The sequence below is a fragment of the Pongo pygmaeus genome, chromosome 7 (genome assembly GCF_028885625.2).
Source record: "Pongo pygmaeus isolate AG05252 chromosome 7, NHGRI_mPonPyg2-v2.0_pri, whole genome shotgun sequence".
NCBI classification, from domain to species: Eukaryota; Metazoa; Chordata; class Mammalia; order Primates; family Hominidae; genus Pongo; species Pongo pygmaeus.
In genome coordinates, this window is record NC_072380.2 from 78,740,139 (window position 1) to 78,759,718 (window position 19,580).

The 19,580-nt window shown below is 40.7% G+C and overlaps 1 protein-coding gene across 1 annotated transcript in view; it reads right to left on the reverse strand.

Moving 5' to 3' along the window:
* Nucleotides 1–16,253, reverse strand: part of VCPIP1 (valosin containing protein interacting protein 1) — a 40,902-nt gene extending 24,649 nt beyond the window's left edge. The window contains exons 1-2 of the mRNA XM_054497545.2: nt 13,173–16,253; nt 360–446 (exon numbers count right to left, since the gene is read on the reverse strand). Of these exons, the coding sequence (XP_054353520.1) occupies nt 360–446; nt 13,173–15,888 (2,803 nt within the window). The 5' untranslated portion in view covers nt 15,889–16,253. The remainder of the gene's footprint in view (nt 1–359; nt 447–13,172) is intronic.
* Nucleotides 16,254–19,580: the final 3,327 nt, after the last annotated feature.

The following is a 19,580-nucleotide window of genomic DNA, read 5'->3' on the forward strand; positions in this document are numbered from 1 at the left end:
ATCACTTGAACCCAGGAGGCAGAGGTTGCAGTGAGCCGAGATCGTGCCATTGCACTCCAGCCTGGGCAACAAGAACGAAATTCCGTCTCAAAAAAAAAAAAAAAAATGAATCATACACCCATACACATAATTTAAGTGAGAAAAGAATAGCAACAAAGTGATAGATTTTTAGTAATACTAGCAGAAAACATAGCTGACCATATCAGGGTAATAATCCATTTTAAGTAGGCAAACTGCTAAAGAATATAAACCTAAAATTAACTTTGAAAATATTTTAGTAGAAAACTATATGAACTTTCTTAATCTTAAAATAGCTTCAGTAGAGCTATTATTTAAGAATAAAATCAAATTAACTATACCCATGGTTTTCTTCATAATACTGTAGAATACACCACCCTGCTGAAACATGTGAGGAAGTCCCTTTGCATAAGACCATACATCTTCTCCTGTAAGACAAAAAGAGATACAGTATTAGCAACAAGCAAAAGAGTTCCATCCAGGGCTGCTTTAGTAAGGATTAGCCTAGAATAAACATCAAGGCAGAGCTCCTAAATGAGTGAAACAGCCTGACACACCATAGAGAGATGATACTGAGTGACAGATTGTGGCATACTAGAAAATGCATGGCCTATCTAAATGTGCCAGCCACTGCCAAGTGCTGTCAGGAAGAGTGCACGCCTAGTGTCTCAAGACCACGTGGCTTTTCAAGAGAACCCAAAATTCAAGTTTTTAATATGAATTCTCCCAATTTTAAAATGTAGGAACTAATTAAAAAGCATCTTTAAAACTGCATGAGTCAACAAACATGGTGGCTCATGCCTGTAACCCCAGTACTTTGGGGGTCTGTGGATAGCTTGTGTTCAGGAGTTCTGATACCAGCTTTGGCAACATGGCGAAACTCTATCTCTACAAAAAAATAAAAATAAAAAATAGCTGGACGTGGTGGCACGTGCCTGTCATCCCAGCTACTTAGAGAGCTGAAGCAGTGGAGTGGCTGGGGGGAACCCCTTGTACACGGGAGGTGAAGGCTGCAGGGAGCAGTGTTTGCATCACTGCACTCTACCCTGCGTGACAAAGTGAGATCCTGTTTCAAAAAAAGAAAAAACAAAACCACGAGTCAAGATAGTCAATATTATGATGAACAAAATATATTTGAAGACTCAATCCAGCTCAAAGGAAACTAGTCTGTAAACTCTGTACTAGAACAGATAAGATTATTGAAAGATATTTTTGGGCCAGGCATAGTGGCTCACTCACACCTGTAATCCCAGCACTTTGGGAGGCCCAGGCAGGCAGATCACCAGAGGTCAGGAGTTTGAGACCAGCCTGACCAACATGGTGAAACCCTGTCTCTACTAAAAATACAAAAATTAGCTGAACGTGGTGGCGCGCACCTGTAGTTCCAGCTACTTGGGAGGCTGAGGCAGGAGAATAGCTTGAACCCAGAAGGCGGAGGTTGCAGTGAGCCAAGATTGTGCCATTGCACTCTAGCCTGTGCTACAAGAGCAAAACTCTATCTCAAAAAAAAAAAAAAAAAGATATTTTGAAAGTAAAATACAAAATTGAAAATACAAATTTTATATTTATATTAAAACCAAGAAATAAACAGAAGGGGCTATTTCAGTACTTATTTCAGTAAGAAATTTCAAATAAAAAGTAAAGAATGATCATCACTGTTGAAGAAATCAATAAAGAATGGCAGGAACATAACAGTTACTATGGCTGTTTTTATTTGCTTCTTTATAGTTTACATTCTAATCTCCTAATGTATATGTACTACTTTTATAATCAGGAAGTTTTTAATTTTAACACAAAAAATTAACTTTTGTCTTCCCTACATGAAGATTATATTGTTGGACCTGAGCTCTGAATAGTTGTGACTGACAGTGCTAATTAATCACTATGTACTTACAACATCTCAGAGTTCTAATCCCGCCTCACATTCATAAACAGGGTATGACTTTATGTGGCAGTTGGCTAAACTTACCTTCACTATACCAGCTTAAAGTAGACAAGTTTTAGAAGACTTGACAATTAAAGTTTCAGTTAATCAAAACATTTACTTATAAACACTTATTAATGATGCAGTACTACTAGAATAGCTATATTTAAGGGTGGACACACAGAAGTTTAATATTAATAAGAGTCCACAAATAAATATTAATAACCACTAGTGGTGGCTCTGATTGCTGAGCTTACTATTAAACCTCACTTGGATAAATTATTTCTATGATGATAACCTTTCATTTCGTTATTGTCAATGTTGTCCTAAATGTACTCAATATTTTCTAAAATATTCTAGTATAGCATTTATTTGGAAGACATATCAAAAAAAGATACAGCGGTATTAAATTTTTTTGATAAGAATCCAAACAAGGCTGGTCTAAAGGTAGTGAGTTATCTCAACTGACTGTTCAGTTACAGTTAGAACTGCTTATTCTACCATTTCCCCCCTTCTCACTACCTGCACTTGACTAGTCCAAACAAACAAAAACCACAAGAATCTGAATAGGTGCCAAAACGGTGAACTCCTCAGAACTGACCAACTGATTAATAAGAAAAATCACATCTCTTAGTACTTTACATACCTAGTTATTCCTAATTTAAACAGGCAAATCACTTACTCTACTGCAGTGTTTGTCAACCTTGTTTTCATTATCTCCTAAGGAGCCTTAACAGGCATTATCTTCCTAGTCCTCCCCATGCCCTCATGATATTTGAATTACACAGATATACCTTATATCTGCTTATGTACTGTATATACATCTTAGTTTTATATATTAATCATAAGATTTTTTCACCCTTCCTCCTCCAAGAACAAATTTTTACCCCCTTCAAAGCAATATGGCCCCACTGTTCTATTGCTTTAAGGGAAATACCATGTAAGCCTCTATTATCTACCAAGCTCTGAGCAGGCTCTTCACATAGTTTCATTAACTCATCACAACTAAGCTCTATGGACAAGGAAACAAGCTCAGAGAGCTTAAATAACTCTTCCAAGATCACACAGCTAGTAAGTGGGAGAGCCAGGATTTGAATCCTGTATATCGATCCAAAGCTTATACCCTCCTTTCCATTGACATTAAAGCTCTACTGAAGGTCAAATTGGCTGGGCTCACGCCTGTAATCCCAGCACTTTGGGAGGCCGAGGCAGGCGGATTACCTGAGGTCAGGAGTCAAGACCAGCCTGGCCAACATGGTGAAACTCCATCTCTACTAAAAATACAAAAATTAGCCAGGTGTGGTGGCACATGCCTGTTATCCTAGCTACTCTGGAGGCTGAGGCAGGAGAACTGCTTGAGCCCAGGAAACGGAGGTTGCAGTGAGCCGAGGTCGTGCCACAGCACTCCAGCCTGGCTGACAGAGCAAGACACACACACAAAAAAAGGTCAAGTTGTGTTTCGGCAAATTTGAAAGAACTATCCAGTCTTTTCTTAATAGAAATTCATGGCATCAACACTGGTTGGAGAAAAAAATAGGTAATCTCTTTTGGTAAACAAATATGTCCACTGAAGGTCATGTTTGTTGGTAACAAAAATGAGGAAAAGGATTAGAGATCAGGAAGCAGGGTTTTGACACTTTGCACAAGTCCTGCACCACTCTCCTATGGCTCTCCACTGCTTTTCTCTCCAACCCTCCTAACGCCCAGGTTCAATGCCTGGATTACTGCCACTTCCTCACAGCTGGTTTCCCTTGAGTCTTATCCCCCATAAATCCCTCCTCTATACAGCATTCAGAGTTAAACCTGTAATGGTTCCCCAACGCCATATGGCAAAGTCCAAGTTCCTTTTCCATGGCATACAAGGCACTCTAAGAGTTGGTCCTTGCCTTTCCCATCTGACATCATACCATACCTTTATTTTTACAATGTTATACCACCACACAACTGTTCCTGTTCCCTAAAGGCCAATAATTGTTACGTATCATTTAAAACTCAATCTACGTATCACTTCCTTTAGGATTCTTTGGAGTGTTAGTTAGGTAGGTACCCTTATTTGATGCTCCTACGTATATGAATACCACAGCCCTTATCACACTTCAGGTTAATTAACTTTTCTGTTTTACCTTCTAGACTAAGTTTCCCTTTTATACTTTTCAGATTCAGGGAAAGGTCAGTGGCCTATCTGACTTTTTATCCCCAGGGCCTGGCACAGTGCTGAACAGATGGCAGCACTCTTAGTATTGGTTGAATGAATGTATAGATGCAAGCTTGTCCAACCAGCCTTATTTTGTTGTTGTCGTGTTTTGTTTTGTTTTAGGCTTTTAGCAGCCTGAAGCTACGGTTTTAATTTCTGTCTCTAGTGATAAGCAGAAAAGAGTGATGAGGAAAGGGCTCTACTGGCCCAACCAGAAACAAAAGCTAAGAACCCATAACTGTATTCTCTACCTTAGACACCCTTGGTGGAGTGAATATTATAAATGAGGTTTTTTCCTTTTAAACAGTGCCTGAAAGCAATCCAGAATAAACTTAATCAAAGCAGCATAATGATTACCATTCAATGTTACATATATAAAATACAACTAATGATTATATGCTACTGACTTTTCCCTGAATCTTGTTTTCTCTTCAAGAATCTAATAAAACAAAATAATAGCAAAAACAAAGGGAAACAGTTTTTCTACCATTTTATTCGAAAGCAAACTTTTAGAGAATAGGAACAGTTTGGAAAAGCCTCTAACAAATATGTTAATTTATATTTTTGTTAGTCTCCAATTATTTTTACTTTATAATCCAACTGTTTCTTCATACTACAAAAGTAAAAATACTTCTATCCAATGTACTGTGTATATATAAATGTAGAAAAAAAATCTACACTACTGCGAGCACTACAGATAACCTCTGTTAATTACCTTGCTTCCACAAATCTTTCCCCTTCATAACCTTCAATCTTCTACCTGAAACAGTAGCTATATATGGCAGTGGTATTATGAACGCTTTTTCTTTTGGTTTATCCAATTTTTTTCCTGTTTGATGTGAATAACTTTTAATTGTTTATGTTAAAATACATTTTTAAAAATGTATTTTTCTAATTTTTTTCTAATAAAATTATGGAATTAAAAGTTTAAAGTCATCATCAAAAAAAGTTTAAGAGGTCATCATTCTAATTTTTAAATTTTAGGTATTTATTTATTTTTGAGATAGGGTCTCGCTCTGTCACCCAGGCTGGAAAGCAGTGGCTCAATCATGGTTCACTGCAGCCTTGATCTCCTGAGCTCAAGCAACCCTCTCACCTCAGCTTCCTGAGTAGCTAGGACTACAGGCGTGTGCCACCACAGCCGCTAAGTTTATTTATTTTTTGGAGAGACAGGGTCTCCCTGTGTTGCCCAAGCTAGTCTTGAATGCCTGGTCTCAGGCCATCCTCCTGCCTTGGTCTCCCAAAGTGCTGGGATTATAGGTGTGAGCTACTGTGCCTAGCCTTCTAACTTTAAATATTTAAAAAGGCAATTTGAATTTTTTACTTTGCAATTTATGGGGCAAAGCAGTAAATTTAAAAATCTAATGCCTATATGAAATATATTTTTGTTTTATTTATTTATTCATTTATTTATTTATTTTTGAGACAGAGTCTTCCTCTGTCACCCAGGCTGGAGTGCAGTGGCATGATCTTAGCTCACTGCAGCCTCTATCTTCCAGGTTCCAGCAATTCTCCTGCCTCAGCCTCCTGGGTAGCTGGGACTACAGGCGCAAACCACCATGCCCAGCTAACTTCTGTATTTTTAGTAGATACAGGGTTTCACCATGTTGGCCAGACTGGTCTTGAACTCCTGAGCTCAGGCGATCCGCCCCCCGCCTCGGCCTCCCAAAGTGCTGGGATTACAGGCTTGACCCACTGCACCCAGCCTATTTAATTTTTGAGAAAGAATCTTGCTCTGTCTCCCAGGCTGAAGCGCAGTGGCAGGATCTCTGTTCACTGAAACCTCTGCTCTCTGGGTTCAAGCAATTCTCGTGCCTCAGCCTCCCGAGTAGCTGGGATTACAGGCGTGCACCACCACTCCCGGCTAATTTTGTATTTTTAGTAGAGACAGGGTTTCTCCATGTTGGCCAGGCTAGTCTCAAACTCCTGATCTCAGACAATCTGTCCATCTTGGCCTCCCAAAGTGCTGGGATTACAAGTGTGAGCCACCATGTCCAGCCAAAATGTATTTTTAAAGCCCCAAAAGAAACACCCAAAATGAACTCTGAACTCAAGTATTTATGACCATAAAATGAAGTACTTGTTTATTTAAATTTAAAATTTAAAGAAACAATTCAAAATTTTTTAATAATTTGAATAAATGGTTCCAAATATAAAGTAGGAACACAGGACTGTTTCAACTAGAGAGATTTCCAAAGGTAAAGGTATTCATTTGCTGAAAGAATTGTTGGCATCTCTGCCCTTCCTGACGTAATCCTCACGTTTAAAAGTTTATCTACCCTATTGATAGTCAAAATGGTTTATAAAAAAGGCATATCTGTTTCTTGCCTGAAATTCAGTCCCCTTAACGGTATACAGTCACACAACTTTAGTGTCACCAGCAGCATTAATGAATATTTTTATCATACACAGACATGCAAACAAACTCAATAGTGTTTAAATGCGTACAGAGTCTGAAAGGACACATCTCAATTTATTAATAATGATTTTATCTGGGGAGTACAAATGTTAAGAACTACCATATTTTATATGTACTTGAATTATTTGAATTTTAAAAATTATATTGTAATTGAAAAAATATTAAAAATAAAAGTGATCAAAGTAGTAGGAACAGAATCAATCTATTATTATCTAGATTTCCTTTTCTATCTAGAAAGGAATAACATCAATATTTGACTTAATTTTCAAAGTATAATTATATAAAATCACCATTTACAATATATACATTTATCTTAAGATACACCTATGCATTATTTTTTATTCAACTTTATAACTGCTCTCCCATTACAAGTATGCTACATATAAATCAACAGAAGGGCTATCAGAAGGCATAGAAAGAATAATAATATACAGCCAGACACGGTGGCTCACGCCTGTAATCCCAGCACTTTGGGAGGCCCAGGTGGGCGGATCACGAGGTCAGGAGTTCGAGACCAGCCTGGCCAACATGGTGAAACCCTGTCTCTACTAAAAATACAAAAATTAGCCAGGTGTGGTGGCAGGCACCTGTAATTCCAGCTACTCAGGAGGCTGAGGCAGGAGAATCACTTGAACCTGGGAGGCAGAGGTTGCAGTGAGCTGAGATTGCACCACTGCACTCCAGCCTGAGCAACAGAGCAAGGCTCCATCTCAGAAAAAATAAAAAGAAGAATACACATAAGTACTATCTAGATTTGAAACTGCCCTTTACCCAACATTTGAAAAAAAAAAGGTGCAATAATAATATTCAGTTGTCGCCTAAAAAATAAGTGTCTCAGTCCCAAGCGTGATTCTGGAAAATTCTTTTTTTTTTTTTTTGACAGAGTCTCACTGTCACCAGGCTGGAGTGCAGTGGCCCAATCTTGGCTCACTGCAACCTCTGCCTCCCGGGTTCAAGTGATTCTCCTGCCTCAACCTCCTGAGTAGCTGGGATTACAGGCAAGCGCCATCATGCCCGGCTAATTTTTGTATTTTTAGTAGAGACAGGGTTTCACCATCTTGGCCAGCCTGGTCTCAAACTCCTGACCTCATGATCCACCTGCCTCAGCCTCCCAAAATGCTGGGATTAAATGCGTGAGCCACTGCGCCCGGCCGATTCTGGAAAATTCTAAGGCATTTACAACATCAAGAGGTATTATGAAATTACAAAATATTGTGTATTTTAAATATATATATGTTAAAAAGCCACACAATTTTTTCAGGAACAGAGAAAGTATATCAAAATGAAACAAGTTTCTCAACTCCTGAAAGGTTGGTAACACTTTGTAGTAAAGCAAGGAAGTATCACGTAGCCTAATTTCATTTAAGTAACTCCAAACTGACAAATTCTGTTCTTCACCTAAATCTGTCCTTACCTCTAGGAAAACAAAAAACCAAACAAAACTAGAAACTTAATGAAATATAACACTAAGAAAAAATAAATTAGCCCAGATATTTATGGTGGATAATATACCACCTATCCTATCTACCATGAAAGAAAACCCACAAATAACTGATCTACAAGAAATTTTTTTTTTTTTTGGAAAGAGTGTTGCTCTGTTGCCCAGACTGGAGTGCAGTGGCGCAATCTTGGCTCACTGCAACCGCACCAGGTCTACAAGAAATTTGAACGACATATTTTGCAAAGCCAGAGTTAGTCTTTTAAGTATTATATAAATAATGAAGATGACTGTCTGCAAAAAACTAAGTTCAATTACCTCGTGGTCTGGATAAAAGAGATTAAAAATGTGAAATAGTATGGGTAAAATATCGTTATTCCATTTTATACTTCCTAAGATTCAAAGTTACTAGGTTCCATGAATGACTTGTACTAAGCCAAAGACTAATACACCTACTTATTGTTTTATTAATATAAGTAATAGATGATCTAGTCAATGGATATTCTACTTAAAAATGAAAGAAAAAAGCTCATGTCCCTGGCTATCATGCAGTCAGCCTATTTAGTGAAAACATACAGGCCGGGTGCAGTGGCTCACGCCTGTAATCCTAGCACTTCGGGAAGTCGAGGCGGTGGATTGTCTGAGCTCAGGAGTTCGAGACCAGCATGGGCAACGTGGCGAAACCCCATCTCTACTAAAAATACAAAAAATTAGCTGGGCGTGGTGGTGCGCACCTGTAGTCCCAGCTACTTGAGAGGTTGAGAATCACTTGGACCCAGGAAGCAGAGGTTGCAGTGAGCTGGGGTCACACCACTGCACTCCAGGCTGGGCGACAATCTGTCTCCAGAAAAAAAAAAAGAAAGAAAATATACAATCCCCATGTATATATTTGATTCTTAATCAAATGAGAAGTTATAAAATGCTATGTTGGTCCTATTTGGGGATTTTATAATTTTTATGTATTTAGAAAATAAAGCTGGATATCTGCTCATGAAAGCTAAAAAGTATGGAACTCCTTCAGCTGAAAGCCTGAAGGGAAGTTAATGGAGGGCAAGCACTGACTTTCATTTATCTTCGTACACTCAACATACATACAAGTTCACAGTATACACTGATTTTGCTGAAATAATTGCATTCCTTAATCCAACAAGCATTTACTTGGTACCTACTATGTGCCAGGCCCTGAACTAGGAAATAAGGTATTGATTGGTGAAGAAAATAGGGTACAGTCTCTGTCTTGATGGGCTTTATAATATAGTGGGGGAGGCAAACAAATAATTAAACCAACAAATAAGATTATTAAAAATTGTGATAGATGCCATGAGGGATATCAACAGGGTACACTGATAGAGGGAACCTACTTAGAATGGTCAGCAAAGGTTTCTCAAACCCTTATCTTCTCTTACAAGGTGGTGGTATTTAAGCCTAAACTTTAACTAGAAAGAACCAGCTATTTGAACAGCATAAAGTCTGATGAGCTATATTCTAAACATAACATAGCTTAGCTCACTTTTGGTAATTCACAAAGTAATTTCTGCACTTTGAAATCTGTAATCTTCTCAACAAGCTCTGTCATTTTCTAGCCCTCTCCAACCTAAACATCAACAGTTGCCCAGTACTCTTTACATATGGTTAGTATTTACCCCCAAACTGAATTTTGTAGAAACATCTTTTTTTTAAATTAAGAATATCTTCGGCTAGGCGCAGTGGCTCATGCCTGTAATCCCAGCACTTTGGAAGGCCGAGGAGGGCAGATCACCTGAGGTCGGGAGTTCAAGACCAGCCTGACCAACATGGAGAAACTATATCTCTACTAAAAATACAAAAATTAGCTGGGTGTGGTGGCACGTGCTTGTAATCCCAGCTACTTGGGAGGCTGAGGCACGAGAATTGCTTGAACCTCATGAGGCGGTTCAGTGAGCCGGAGGCGGAGGTTGCAGTGAGCCGAGATCATACCACTGCACCCCAGCCTGGCGACACTGCAAGACTCCGTCTCAAAAAAAAAATCTACATAATTCAAATACAGTTATAAGAGAACTAAAGGAAGAAAACTAAGATTTATAAGGGACTAATATAATACAGGCTATGCACTTAATACTTCAATTTAAAGCAGAAAGTATCTCAAGTGATACCACTACAAAATTAACACAATGCTCTCTTTTACACCCAAATTTTGTGTTGGTAGTGGAAGTACTTTTAAAGAAATTTGTGGGTTTATACAGGTATAAATGCTGGATATGAAGAGGGAAGGGATCAGAACAGAAAGACATTATCTTGGTGAACTCATTGCAGTCCATACTCTAGTTCTCTCAGATATTCAGGTCCAAGAACTTCCAACCAAACTCAGAAAGTATTTATACACCAGAATTATATTTGATTAATTTTCATTATGAAATATATTATCAACCAGGCACAGTGACTCATGCCTGTAATCCCAGCACTTTGGGAGGCAGAGGTGGGCGGTTCATGAGGTCAGAAGATCAAGACCATCCCGGCTAACACGGTGAAACCCTGTCTCTACTAAAAATACAAAAAAATTAGCCAGGTGTGGTGGCACATGCCTGTAATCCCAGCTACTCAGGAGGCTGAGGCAGAAGAATCATTTGAACCCAGGCAGAGGTTGCAATGAGCTGAGATCGCGCCACTGCACTCCAGCCTGGGCGACAGAGTGAGACTCTGTCTCAAAAATCTATATATAATCATACCGATTAGATTTTTTTTTTTGAGACACAGTCTTGTTCTGTCATCCAGGCTGGAGTGCAGTGGCGTGATGTCGGCTCACTGCAACCTCTGCCTCCCGGGTTCACAAGATTCTCCTGCCTCAGCCTCCTGACGAGCTGGGACTACAGGCTCCTGCCACCACACCCGGCTAATTTTTTTTTTGTATTTTTAGTAGAAACAGGGTTTCACCATCTTAGCCAGGATGATCTCGAACTCCTGACCTCGTGATCTGCCCGCCTTGGCCTCCCAAAGTGCTGGGATTACAGGCATGAGCCACCATGACCGGCTCTGATCATATTTTTAAGACTACTGATCATAATCCTGCCCATGTCCATTTATTAGTCTACAATGGAGAATACAGCTTCCAAAGTGAACACATCCTTATCTGCACTGTCACCTGTACATCAAAACTTATCAGGAAGCTAAATAAGTGTTACGAATAGATGCCTGATGAACATGGAAATCAGGCAAAGGGACAGAGATGTTTCAGCCAGGCCACAGTCAGGATTGATCAAATATTCCTACCCCTCGACAGAGATTACCTTTCTAGTTACCAGAATTTTCATGAACCCCAGATGATGTACCTTTTTCCTTTGTACAGCAGTATATAAACATTGCCGAATTCTGCTTTTCACTTTTTTCAATGTTCAGTGCTGACTGACCATCCATTCCATTTCTGCAGATACAGCCTTTCTTTAGCTGTGTTAATGTCATCTATTTAATTCAATTAAAAAACATTTCAGAGTGCATACTACCCGCTGAGCACTATTATCAGGTTCTGTGCATACAAGGATAAAGATAAGAGCCACATTCTCAAGAGTCCATCTTCTATTGAGGAAACCCTTCTCTTTCCTGTTTTTGACCTGGGAGACTGAAGGTCTTTTATTTATTTATTTATTTATTTATTTATTTATTGAGACAGAGTCTTGCTCTGTCGCCAGGCTGGAGTGCAGTGGCGCAATCTAGGCTCACCGCAACCTCCGCCTCGCTGGTTAAACCAATTCTCCTGCCGCAGCCTCCAGAGTAGCTGGGATTACAGGCACAGGCCACCTAAGATTTGTATTTAAGTACACTAGCATTCGTATTTAAGTGACCTTGATCACAAGGTCAGGAGATCAGGACCATCCTGGCCAACAAGTTGAAACCCCGTCTCTACTAAAAATACAAAAATTAGCTGGGCATGGAGGCGTGGGTCTGTAGTCCCAGCTACTTGGGAGGCTGAGGCAGGAGAATTGCTTGAACCCAGGAGGTGGAGTTTGCAGTGAGCCGAGATTGTGCCACTGCACTCCAGCCTGGAGACAGAGCAAAACTCCGTCTCAAAAAAAAAAAAGAAATATATAAAGTGCGTAGGACAGTTCCTGACATACCCCCCAATTCAATTACTATATCTGGCAAACTAAAATCAACAATTCCGGGTTCTAAATTTGTGCAGGGTTTTTAGATCCCCTATTTACTACTCCCCCAGATAAGCCAGGAGTAGTATTCATTTTGGTAGATTCAGGCCCAATTCACTGCCATATAGTACTATCAGAAAACAGAATCAAAACCCAGATGACTTTTCTCATTGAAAGCTTTAATCTCAGCAAAAATAAAACCCTTCCAGTAACTAACACATTTAAATTTTACTTCATACTTTAAGACTTAGTAAAGCATACTAAGTTATTTCAAAACAAAGACTAAGCAAATATAGACACTGTAAAAAGTACACCATTGAACAGTATCCCAAATCATCTAAAGCTTTAAATTAGACATTTGTTTAATATATTTTTCTTTAATTTATGCTGATTAAAAACAAATAGTTCTTTACACCATTACCATCCATCTCTGTTTATGTTTCTCATGAACTACAACTTATAATAGTTCATTATAATTGATGGCAAAGACTTATCGAGTAGTGAAATTACTTAAATACAAATCCTAGTGTACTTACATACAAATCCTAGTGTATGAGAAAGAAAAATGTGATGAACTGGGAAAGGAAGAAAATGAAATGTAAGAAACTACTAGATGGGAGTGCGGTGAGAATATAAACACCAGAAACTGCAATTCATCAAACAGGAAGTGCTGAAATCACATGACATACAGGAAAATAAAAATTAAAAATAAATGAAAAAGGGGCAAGGTAGGCAGGATCAATAGAGCCTACCAAAAAACTTAAAACGCTTTAAGTAAATACAAGTCTGTTTTTTAAAAAGCAATTGCAAGAATAAGATATATTTAAATAATCTGTTGACTATTATTGAGGGACTACATTAACTTTCTATTTTCCTAATAGTTACTCAATAATCCTATGAACATCTATCCATTAACTGTCAAAATACGAAAAATAATTCTCTCCTGAAATATATAATTAAAAACTTACAATGGCTACAGATTTCTTTTCCCCCAAAGACAACAGGAAAACTCAGTGTATTATATTTACAATTAAGATATACCATCAGAATTAAATTCATCTTACCCATTAATGTTGCTAAAAGACACAAGGAGTACATTTCTTTTTCAGCTTGCTCCTGAAGTTCTTTAGATGACAGTTTACCAGTAACAGCAATATCTTCTTGTTTCACAGTGTGGGCTGAGTGTGCTGCAGCAGACTGACCACCTTCAGCTTTACTTTTTAGAATTTCTATTGTAATTCTGTCGCCATGCTGTAAAGGAACTGGTTCCTTTTCCATTCCTGCCTGTGGTGGCATTAACTCTTTAGGAGGAAACCCGTATCGAATACACTGTAAATATGGAGGAATGCTGAATTCTCTGGCTATACTTTCCTGAAGTTCAAAAAAGGTTGTTGAAGACTTAAGGGTAACCATGGACTGTCGTCCATCATTAGTTGTGATTCGGATCTTCTTCTCCTTAGAAGTTGTAGGTGAATAGGGAGCCTTGGTAGGTGTAGCAGGTGCAGAGGAGGGACCATCACGAATGGTACTGGGAGAAACAGTCCTGGGTTGCCCTTTTTGTTCTTGTTTTAACTTCTCTGTTTTCCGTTTCTGCATTACAGAAGCCTGTTCCGTAATATTCTGTTGAATAGTTCTTTCAGTTTTACTCATGTTTAACTCCTCCTTGTGCAAAGTTTTTGTTTTCTGTCCAGTAAGAATAATTTTAGTTGGGAGCTGAGACTCTGATTCTTGTCCTTGAACATCTCCAACTCTTTGGGCGTGAGCACCATCTATATTTACAGGAGTATAATCATCGGGATTCTTTTTGGCAGTCTGATGCAATATAGTGTGGACAACTTTCTGAACTAGGATTTCACTCCCAAATTCACCTGGAAAGTGCTTGGTAACAAGTTTCATTGCAACATCGTAAACATTACTATTCAAAGATGAATCACTTTCATACTGGAACCAATATACTGTTTCTCTGACCACTCTTCCACCCCATTCTAAAGTAATAGGGAAAGCTTCTGGTAGATTGTCATACTCCTTACCGTCCCAAAAGTGTTTGAATCCACAACCACATTTGCCACCAGTGGACCTAGAATTAGTTCTGTCTCCATCCAAATACACAATAGATCCATCTCCTCTGACCTTTCGCACAGATGTGCCATGGCACCAATTACAAGCTGTTAGGTTACTCATTCCATAGTCTGGTACCAGAACATCTTTCACTGAATCATATGAGCAAACCAAATTGTTCAAGGGAAAGCTATAATTTTTGTCAGTCCTCAGCTGTCCATGAGTACTTTTTGCCAGGTTATACAATTTCCCTCCAGGAGCCAACCACTCTGGAGGAACATGAAGTTCAGAAAGGGCACCACAGAGCAAACATTTGTGAAGGCGATTATCCATTACTGCTTTTTTAGCAGCTGCTGTGACTTCTTCAGGCTGAACTCCTATCACTCCAGTCCTTCTGTAGAAATACTGATGGACATCAGCAACCAAACTAGGATGGATACCATGTTTGTCCATAAAGACTTCTTCCATAGCAGCAACAAGCCTAAGTAAGTATTTATCTTGCAAACTTCTGTCACCTCCAATAACACAACCACCATCCTCTTCAAGTTTTATGTACTTTTTAATAAGGTCCTGAGGCACACCCCATGCTTTAGGAAGCAAATTCATGGGCAGTTTGGGCAAAGCAGCCCCTTTTATGCCTACCAAGGGGATATAATGGTTTCTACCGGAGCTGCTCCATGCAATACAGATTGGTTTGTTCAAATGACCATCTTTCCCAGTGCACTTTTCTGCAGGGATGAGCCCAGGTAGAAAGGTGGCTGAATAATCACCAGAGCTTCTCATGCCACTGAGGGAATCTAACAGAATAATAGGACGATGTAGCACATTGGCAAGACCAAATATGTGGATATTCCTCAGGCCCAAGGGAACACCCTCAGGTGGTACAAACAGAGGGTCACACTCATTGATAATGTCCTCCCACTCAGCAGCATCAATGAAGTCATGGAACAGAGCTTGATATCGGGCCAGGTGCTGCTGAAAGTGCTGTTTAAGATTCTCTCTTAAGGCATGCCAGAAGAGCTCTCGGCCTACTAGAGCCCGAGACACAGCATGCACCAGGCAGTGTCCATCCCCGTCCACATGCACTGGAATGAGACATTCCTGACTTTTATTGGCCCGCTTAATGTCCTCCAGAGTGTCATGCAAATACAGGAGGCTTCCGGAGCGGTCCTTGCCATAGCCCACAGTGTTAACATGCTCTGGTTCTATGAGGAAGGCGCGGTCACCCAGTAAGGCGCAATCGAACAGTTCGCCCTGGTTCATGTCCCGGAGAAGCTTGGCCCGGCCTGTCTGTTTGTCCATTCCATAGCGAGCTAATATGGGCGACAACAATTTGCAGTGATAGTTGGAAAGGCCCATCACCTTTACCAGTTCCGTGTTCTTCTTGGGTGCCCCCGTAACCCCGAGCAGCGCGTTCCGCAGCAGGTTGTGTAGCACTACGTCCGGGTCGGTCACCTCCTCAACCCCCAGCAGCTGTTGCTGCTCGTGCCGCTGGCCGCACTCGGTACACTCGATGCTGACAGAACCGGAGGCCGGGAAAAACAGACGCGCCTGGCACTTCGGATCCGGGCAGCTCCCGGAAAGGATTCTCCGGTCTCTCCGCTTCAAAAGCCCCCCCGAAGCAGCCGCCGACGCCGACGCCAGGGACGACGGAGTCTGTGGAGCCTCAGGGGGAGGAGGTGGCGGCGGCAGCGGAGGCGGCGGCGGCGGCGGCTGAGACATAGCTCCCGGCTCTCGTGTCTCGCTCCGCGTCCCAAGCGACCCTCAAAAGCTCATAGCCCAGACCCCCACCAACCCGACTCGGTCTAGTCCAGGCCCAGGGCGAAGCACTTTCCTTTCCCTACCAGCTCTTCCTCCTCCTAAGCGAAGGCGGAAGCGCCGGACGTTTTCTCTTCTTACTTCTCCACTGCCGTAGCCGTTGCCCCGAACGTAACGGCCACCACCCCACCCCGCACTCACACTCACTCACTCTCGCTCTCTCTCCCTCAGACACAGACATACACGCCCTCATTGATTGTGCGCAGGCGCAGCTTCCGCTCTGCCCTCTGGGAATTAGAGTCTTCCAGCCTCTGTGCTGGCCATCAAGCCCTAGGATCTTGAGTCCAGAAGGAACTACAAGTACCGTGAGGCCAAGCGGTTCAGCGCTAGAGGAGAGGAGGAAGAGGACGGCAACAGGAAAAGGGGCGAAAGAAAGATGGTGACTCGCATTGCCTGCCGGTAGTTGTAGTTTTACTGGGCTCTCCTTCGTCGTCTTCCCCACTCTGCAGCCCAAGCCAAAGAGTCTGAGAGACCACATTTCCTAGGATGCCGTGCGGTGCGTCTAGCTGCACTTCCTCCTTAGGCGGAGGGGAGGATTCAGGGAAGCTTGGTTAAAAACAGTTAAGGCAGTGGGAGTCGAAGCAGAGGGTCTGAAGTTCACGACTACTAGAAGGGGAGGGGAGTGGAAAGGCTCTCAGTGAAAAAGGTACAGTAAATAAATGTCCAGGGATATTGTGGGCTGGGAAGTTGAATAAATGGTCTAATCTAGGCTGGAGGCCATAAGGGGGAAAATAGTTGATTCTCGGAAGCTCTGCCTTCTCCCCCTTTCTAGTGCGAGTCACTGAGGCGCCATTTGATTTCTCGTTTCCTGCATGTTTTGGCAGTTTACAGTACAAATAACGGTACCTTGGATATCTGTAGAGTTTTGTGTGCATATACAAATTCTCTTAACTAGGTTTACTTTCATTTGCTCTTTACCACCCTACCTCCCTAGAGAATAATAAGAGCTATCATTTGTGAAGTTCTTAATATGTGTCTGGGCAGCATTTGCATAACACGATATCATTTGATCTTAAAAAATAACCTTCTTAGGAAACAGGCCCAGAAAGGAAATGACTTGCCAAAGTTCACGCAGCTGATAAGTGACTGGATAGACATTCAGATCTCAATCTGTCCTCTTTTTACAGATAAGGACATAGGCAGGAAAGGTTAGGCCTGTGTTACATAGAATAGTAACTAGCCATTTGCTTACTATTGCCTTATAGTTTACATATTTAATAATATGTTCACATGTATCATCTCATCCTCACACCAGTCCTGTAATACCTTTACCAGGTGGTGTTCACTTCATTTACAATTAGGGACACTGAGACTAAAAGGAATTAAGTGACTTGCCCAAGGTCAAGTCACCAGTTATGCTGGATCTCAATCTCAAACCTTGAGAGTGATTTTTACGCTGCTGCTTACCAAAAAATCCCGGCCGGGCGCGGTGGCTCACGCCTGTAGTCCCAGCACTTTGGGAGGCTGAGGCGGGTGAATCACGAGGTCAGGAGATCGAGACCATCCTGGCTAACATGGTGAAACCCCCGTCTCTACTAAAAATACAAAAAAATTAGTCGGGCGTGGTGGCGGGCGCCTGTAGTTCCAGCTATTCGGGAGGCTGAGGCAGGAGAATGGCGTGAACCCGGGAGGCGGAGCTTGCAGTGAGCCGAGATCGCGCCACTGAACTCTAGCCTGCGCGACAGAGCAAGACTCCGTCTCAAAAAAAAAACCAAAATGTTAGGCTCAGATCTTTTGCTAGGCCTTAGAGTCTCCTCTTAGTGATGCAGGGATGTTTACTGTTACGGAGGCAACAGCTTTATTCTTTTTTCACTTGTGTAGGAAACTGCCTCTTCATACAGAACAATATTCGTATGTTAATAGAAAGCTAGTATTAATTATTTTTGTACATTCATCCCCTTTCACTTATTCCGGAAATTCTTGCTTTCTGGAAGTTTAGTATCACCTTAGGTAAGTGGACTACCTCAAATTTTCTGAAACATTTGGCACCAACTAGAAACATGAGTGAAGTCCATGAGATCATTTGAGTCTTCTGTAGCTGCCCAGGAAACCGCCTGATTAGGTTTTGTGTGTGTGTGTGTGTGTGTGTGTGTGTGTGTGTGTGTGTGTACGTATGTAGAACTTGATGCTTTGAAATGAACCATCTGTAAAATAGAGGCCCATAAAGGGTATTAGTTTTGATGTGCACCTAATCGTTACAATTTTCTTGAAAATAAATTAAATATTTGAAAGAGAAATCCTCCATAATGGACCTTAATTACAAGAGAAGTGATTTTTCCTATCTTGGGATATTTTTCTTTCTTTCTTTCTTTTTTTTTTTGAGACAGAGTTTCACTCTTGTTGCCCAGGCTGGAGTGCAATGGCGCCATCTCGGCTCACCCCAACCTCCGCCTCCCGGGTTCAAACGATTCTCTTGCCTCAGCCTGCCGAGTAGCTGGGATTACAGGCATGAGCCACCACGCCCGGCTAATTTTGTATTTTTAGTAGAGACGGGGTTTCTCCATGTTGGTCAGGCTGGTCTTGAACTCCTGACCTCAAGTGATCCGCCCGCCTCGGCTTCCCAAAGTGCTGGGATTACAGGCGCGAGCTACCGTGCCTGGCCGGAGGGAGTATTTTTCAATAAAGTTTTTCTCAAAGAATTCATGCCAGAAAAGTTATTTATTCTAACAAGTTTGGTGGTAACTACACAGATTGGTTTTGGCACTGATTTTTTATTAACAGTTGAATGCTTTATAAGTAGAGAAATTGGATATCTCCTTTAAGTGGAGATTATTTTATGCTGTGACTAAAACGTTACACCTGCAGTGAAACTTTTTCTCATACAGAATCCAAATAATTGAATTAAAGCTTTGTAGCACATGAGATGACAACAGTCTGCAATTCTAAGACTGTCAGGTACTTTTATATCTTAACAACACCAGGCCAAATTTTTCTTATTGATGATACATATACATAGTGAAGTAGATTTTTTAAATTGTATTTGAATATGTCATTCTGAATCATACCATGACAAAATAATCACTTCCCACCCCACTGAAGAAATGAGAAGGCTTTTTCTGGCTTGTCTAGATCATTTAATAAGTTTGTAGATGCACTCAAAGTTCAGAAAGAAAGCTAACATAAAGGGGCAATGAAATTAAATGCCAAGTTTAATATGTGAATTAATTCTTTATTACTAGCACTTAGAAGGCATGGGTACCTACAAAGAAAAAAAAATTGTTAGGTCAAAAATAGGACATACTGTTTCTTATAAGACCAGAGGAGTGTAGAAAGCCTCTCCTGCTTATGCAAGATCTGCAGGCTTCCTTCCTCTTTTCCTCCCAAATTCCATGATCTTGCCTAATGAAGATTAATTTAACTACCTAATTAACTTTCACAGGATTTTTGTGGGGTAGATAATAGTTCTTGTTTTTAGTATTCCAGATGAAAAGAATAAGCTGGGCCCCTGACATTAGCTGTGCTGATACACATCTCTTCTACCACCATCACCCCAGCATCACTAATATCTAAATTGCCAAAATTCAGTTAAAATTGAAATTCATCTTTTTCATAGTTTCTAGTATGGCACTTGTAAACTCCCTATATTGCTTTTAACA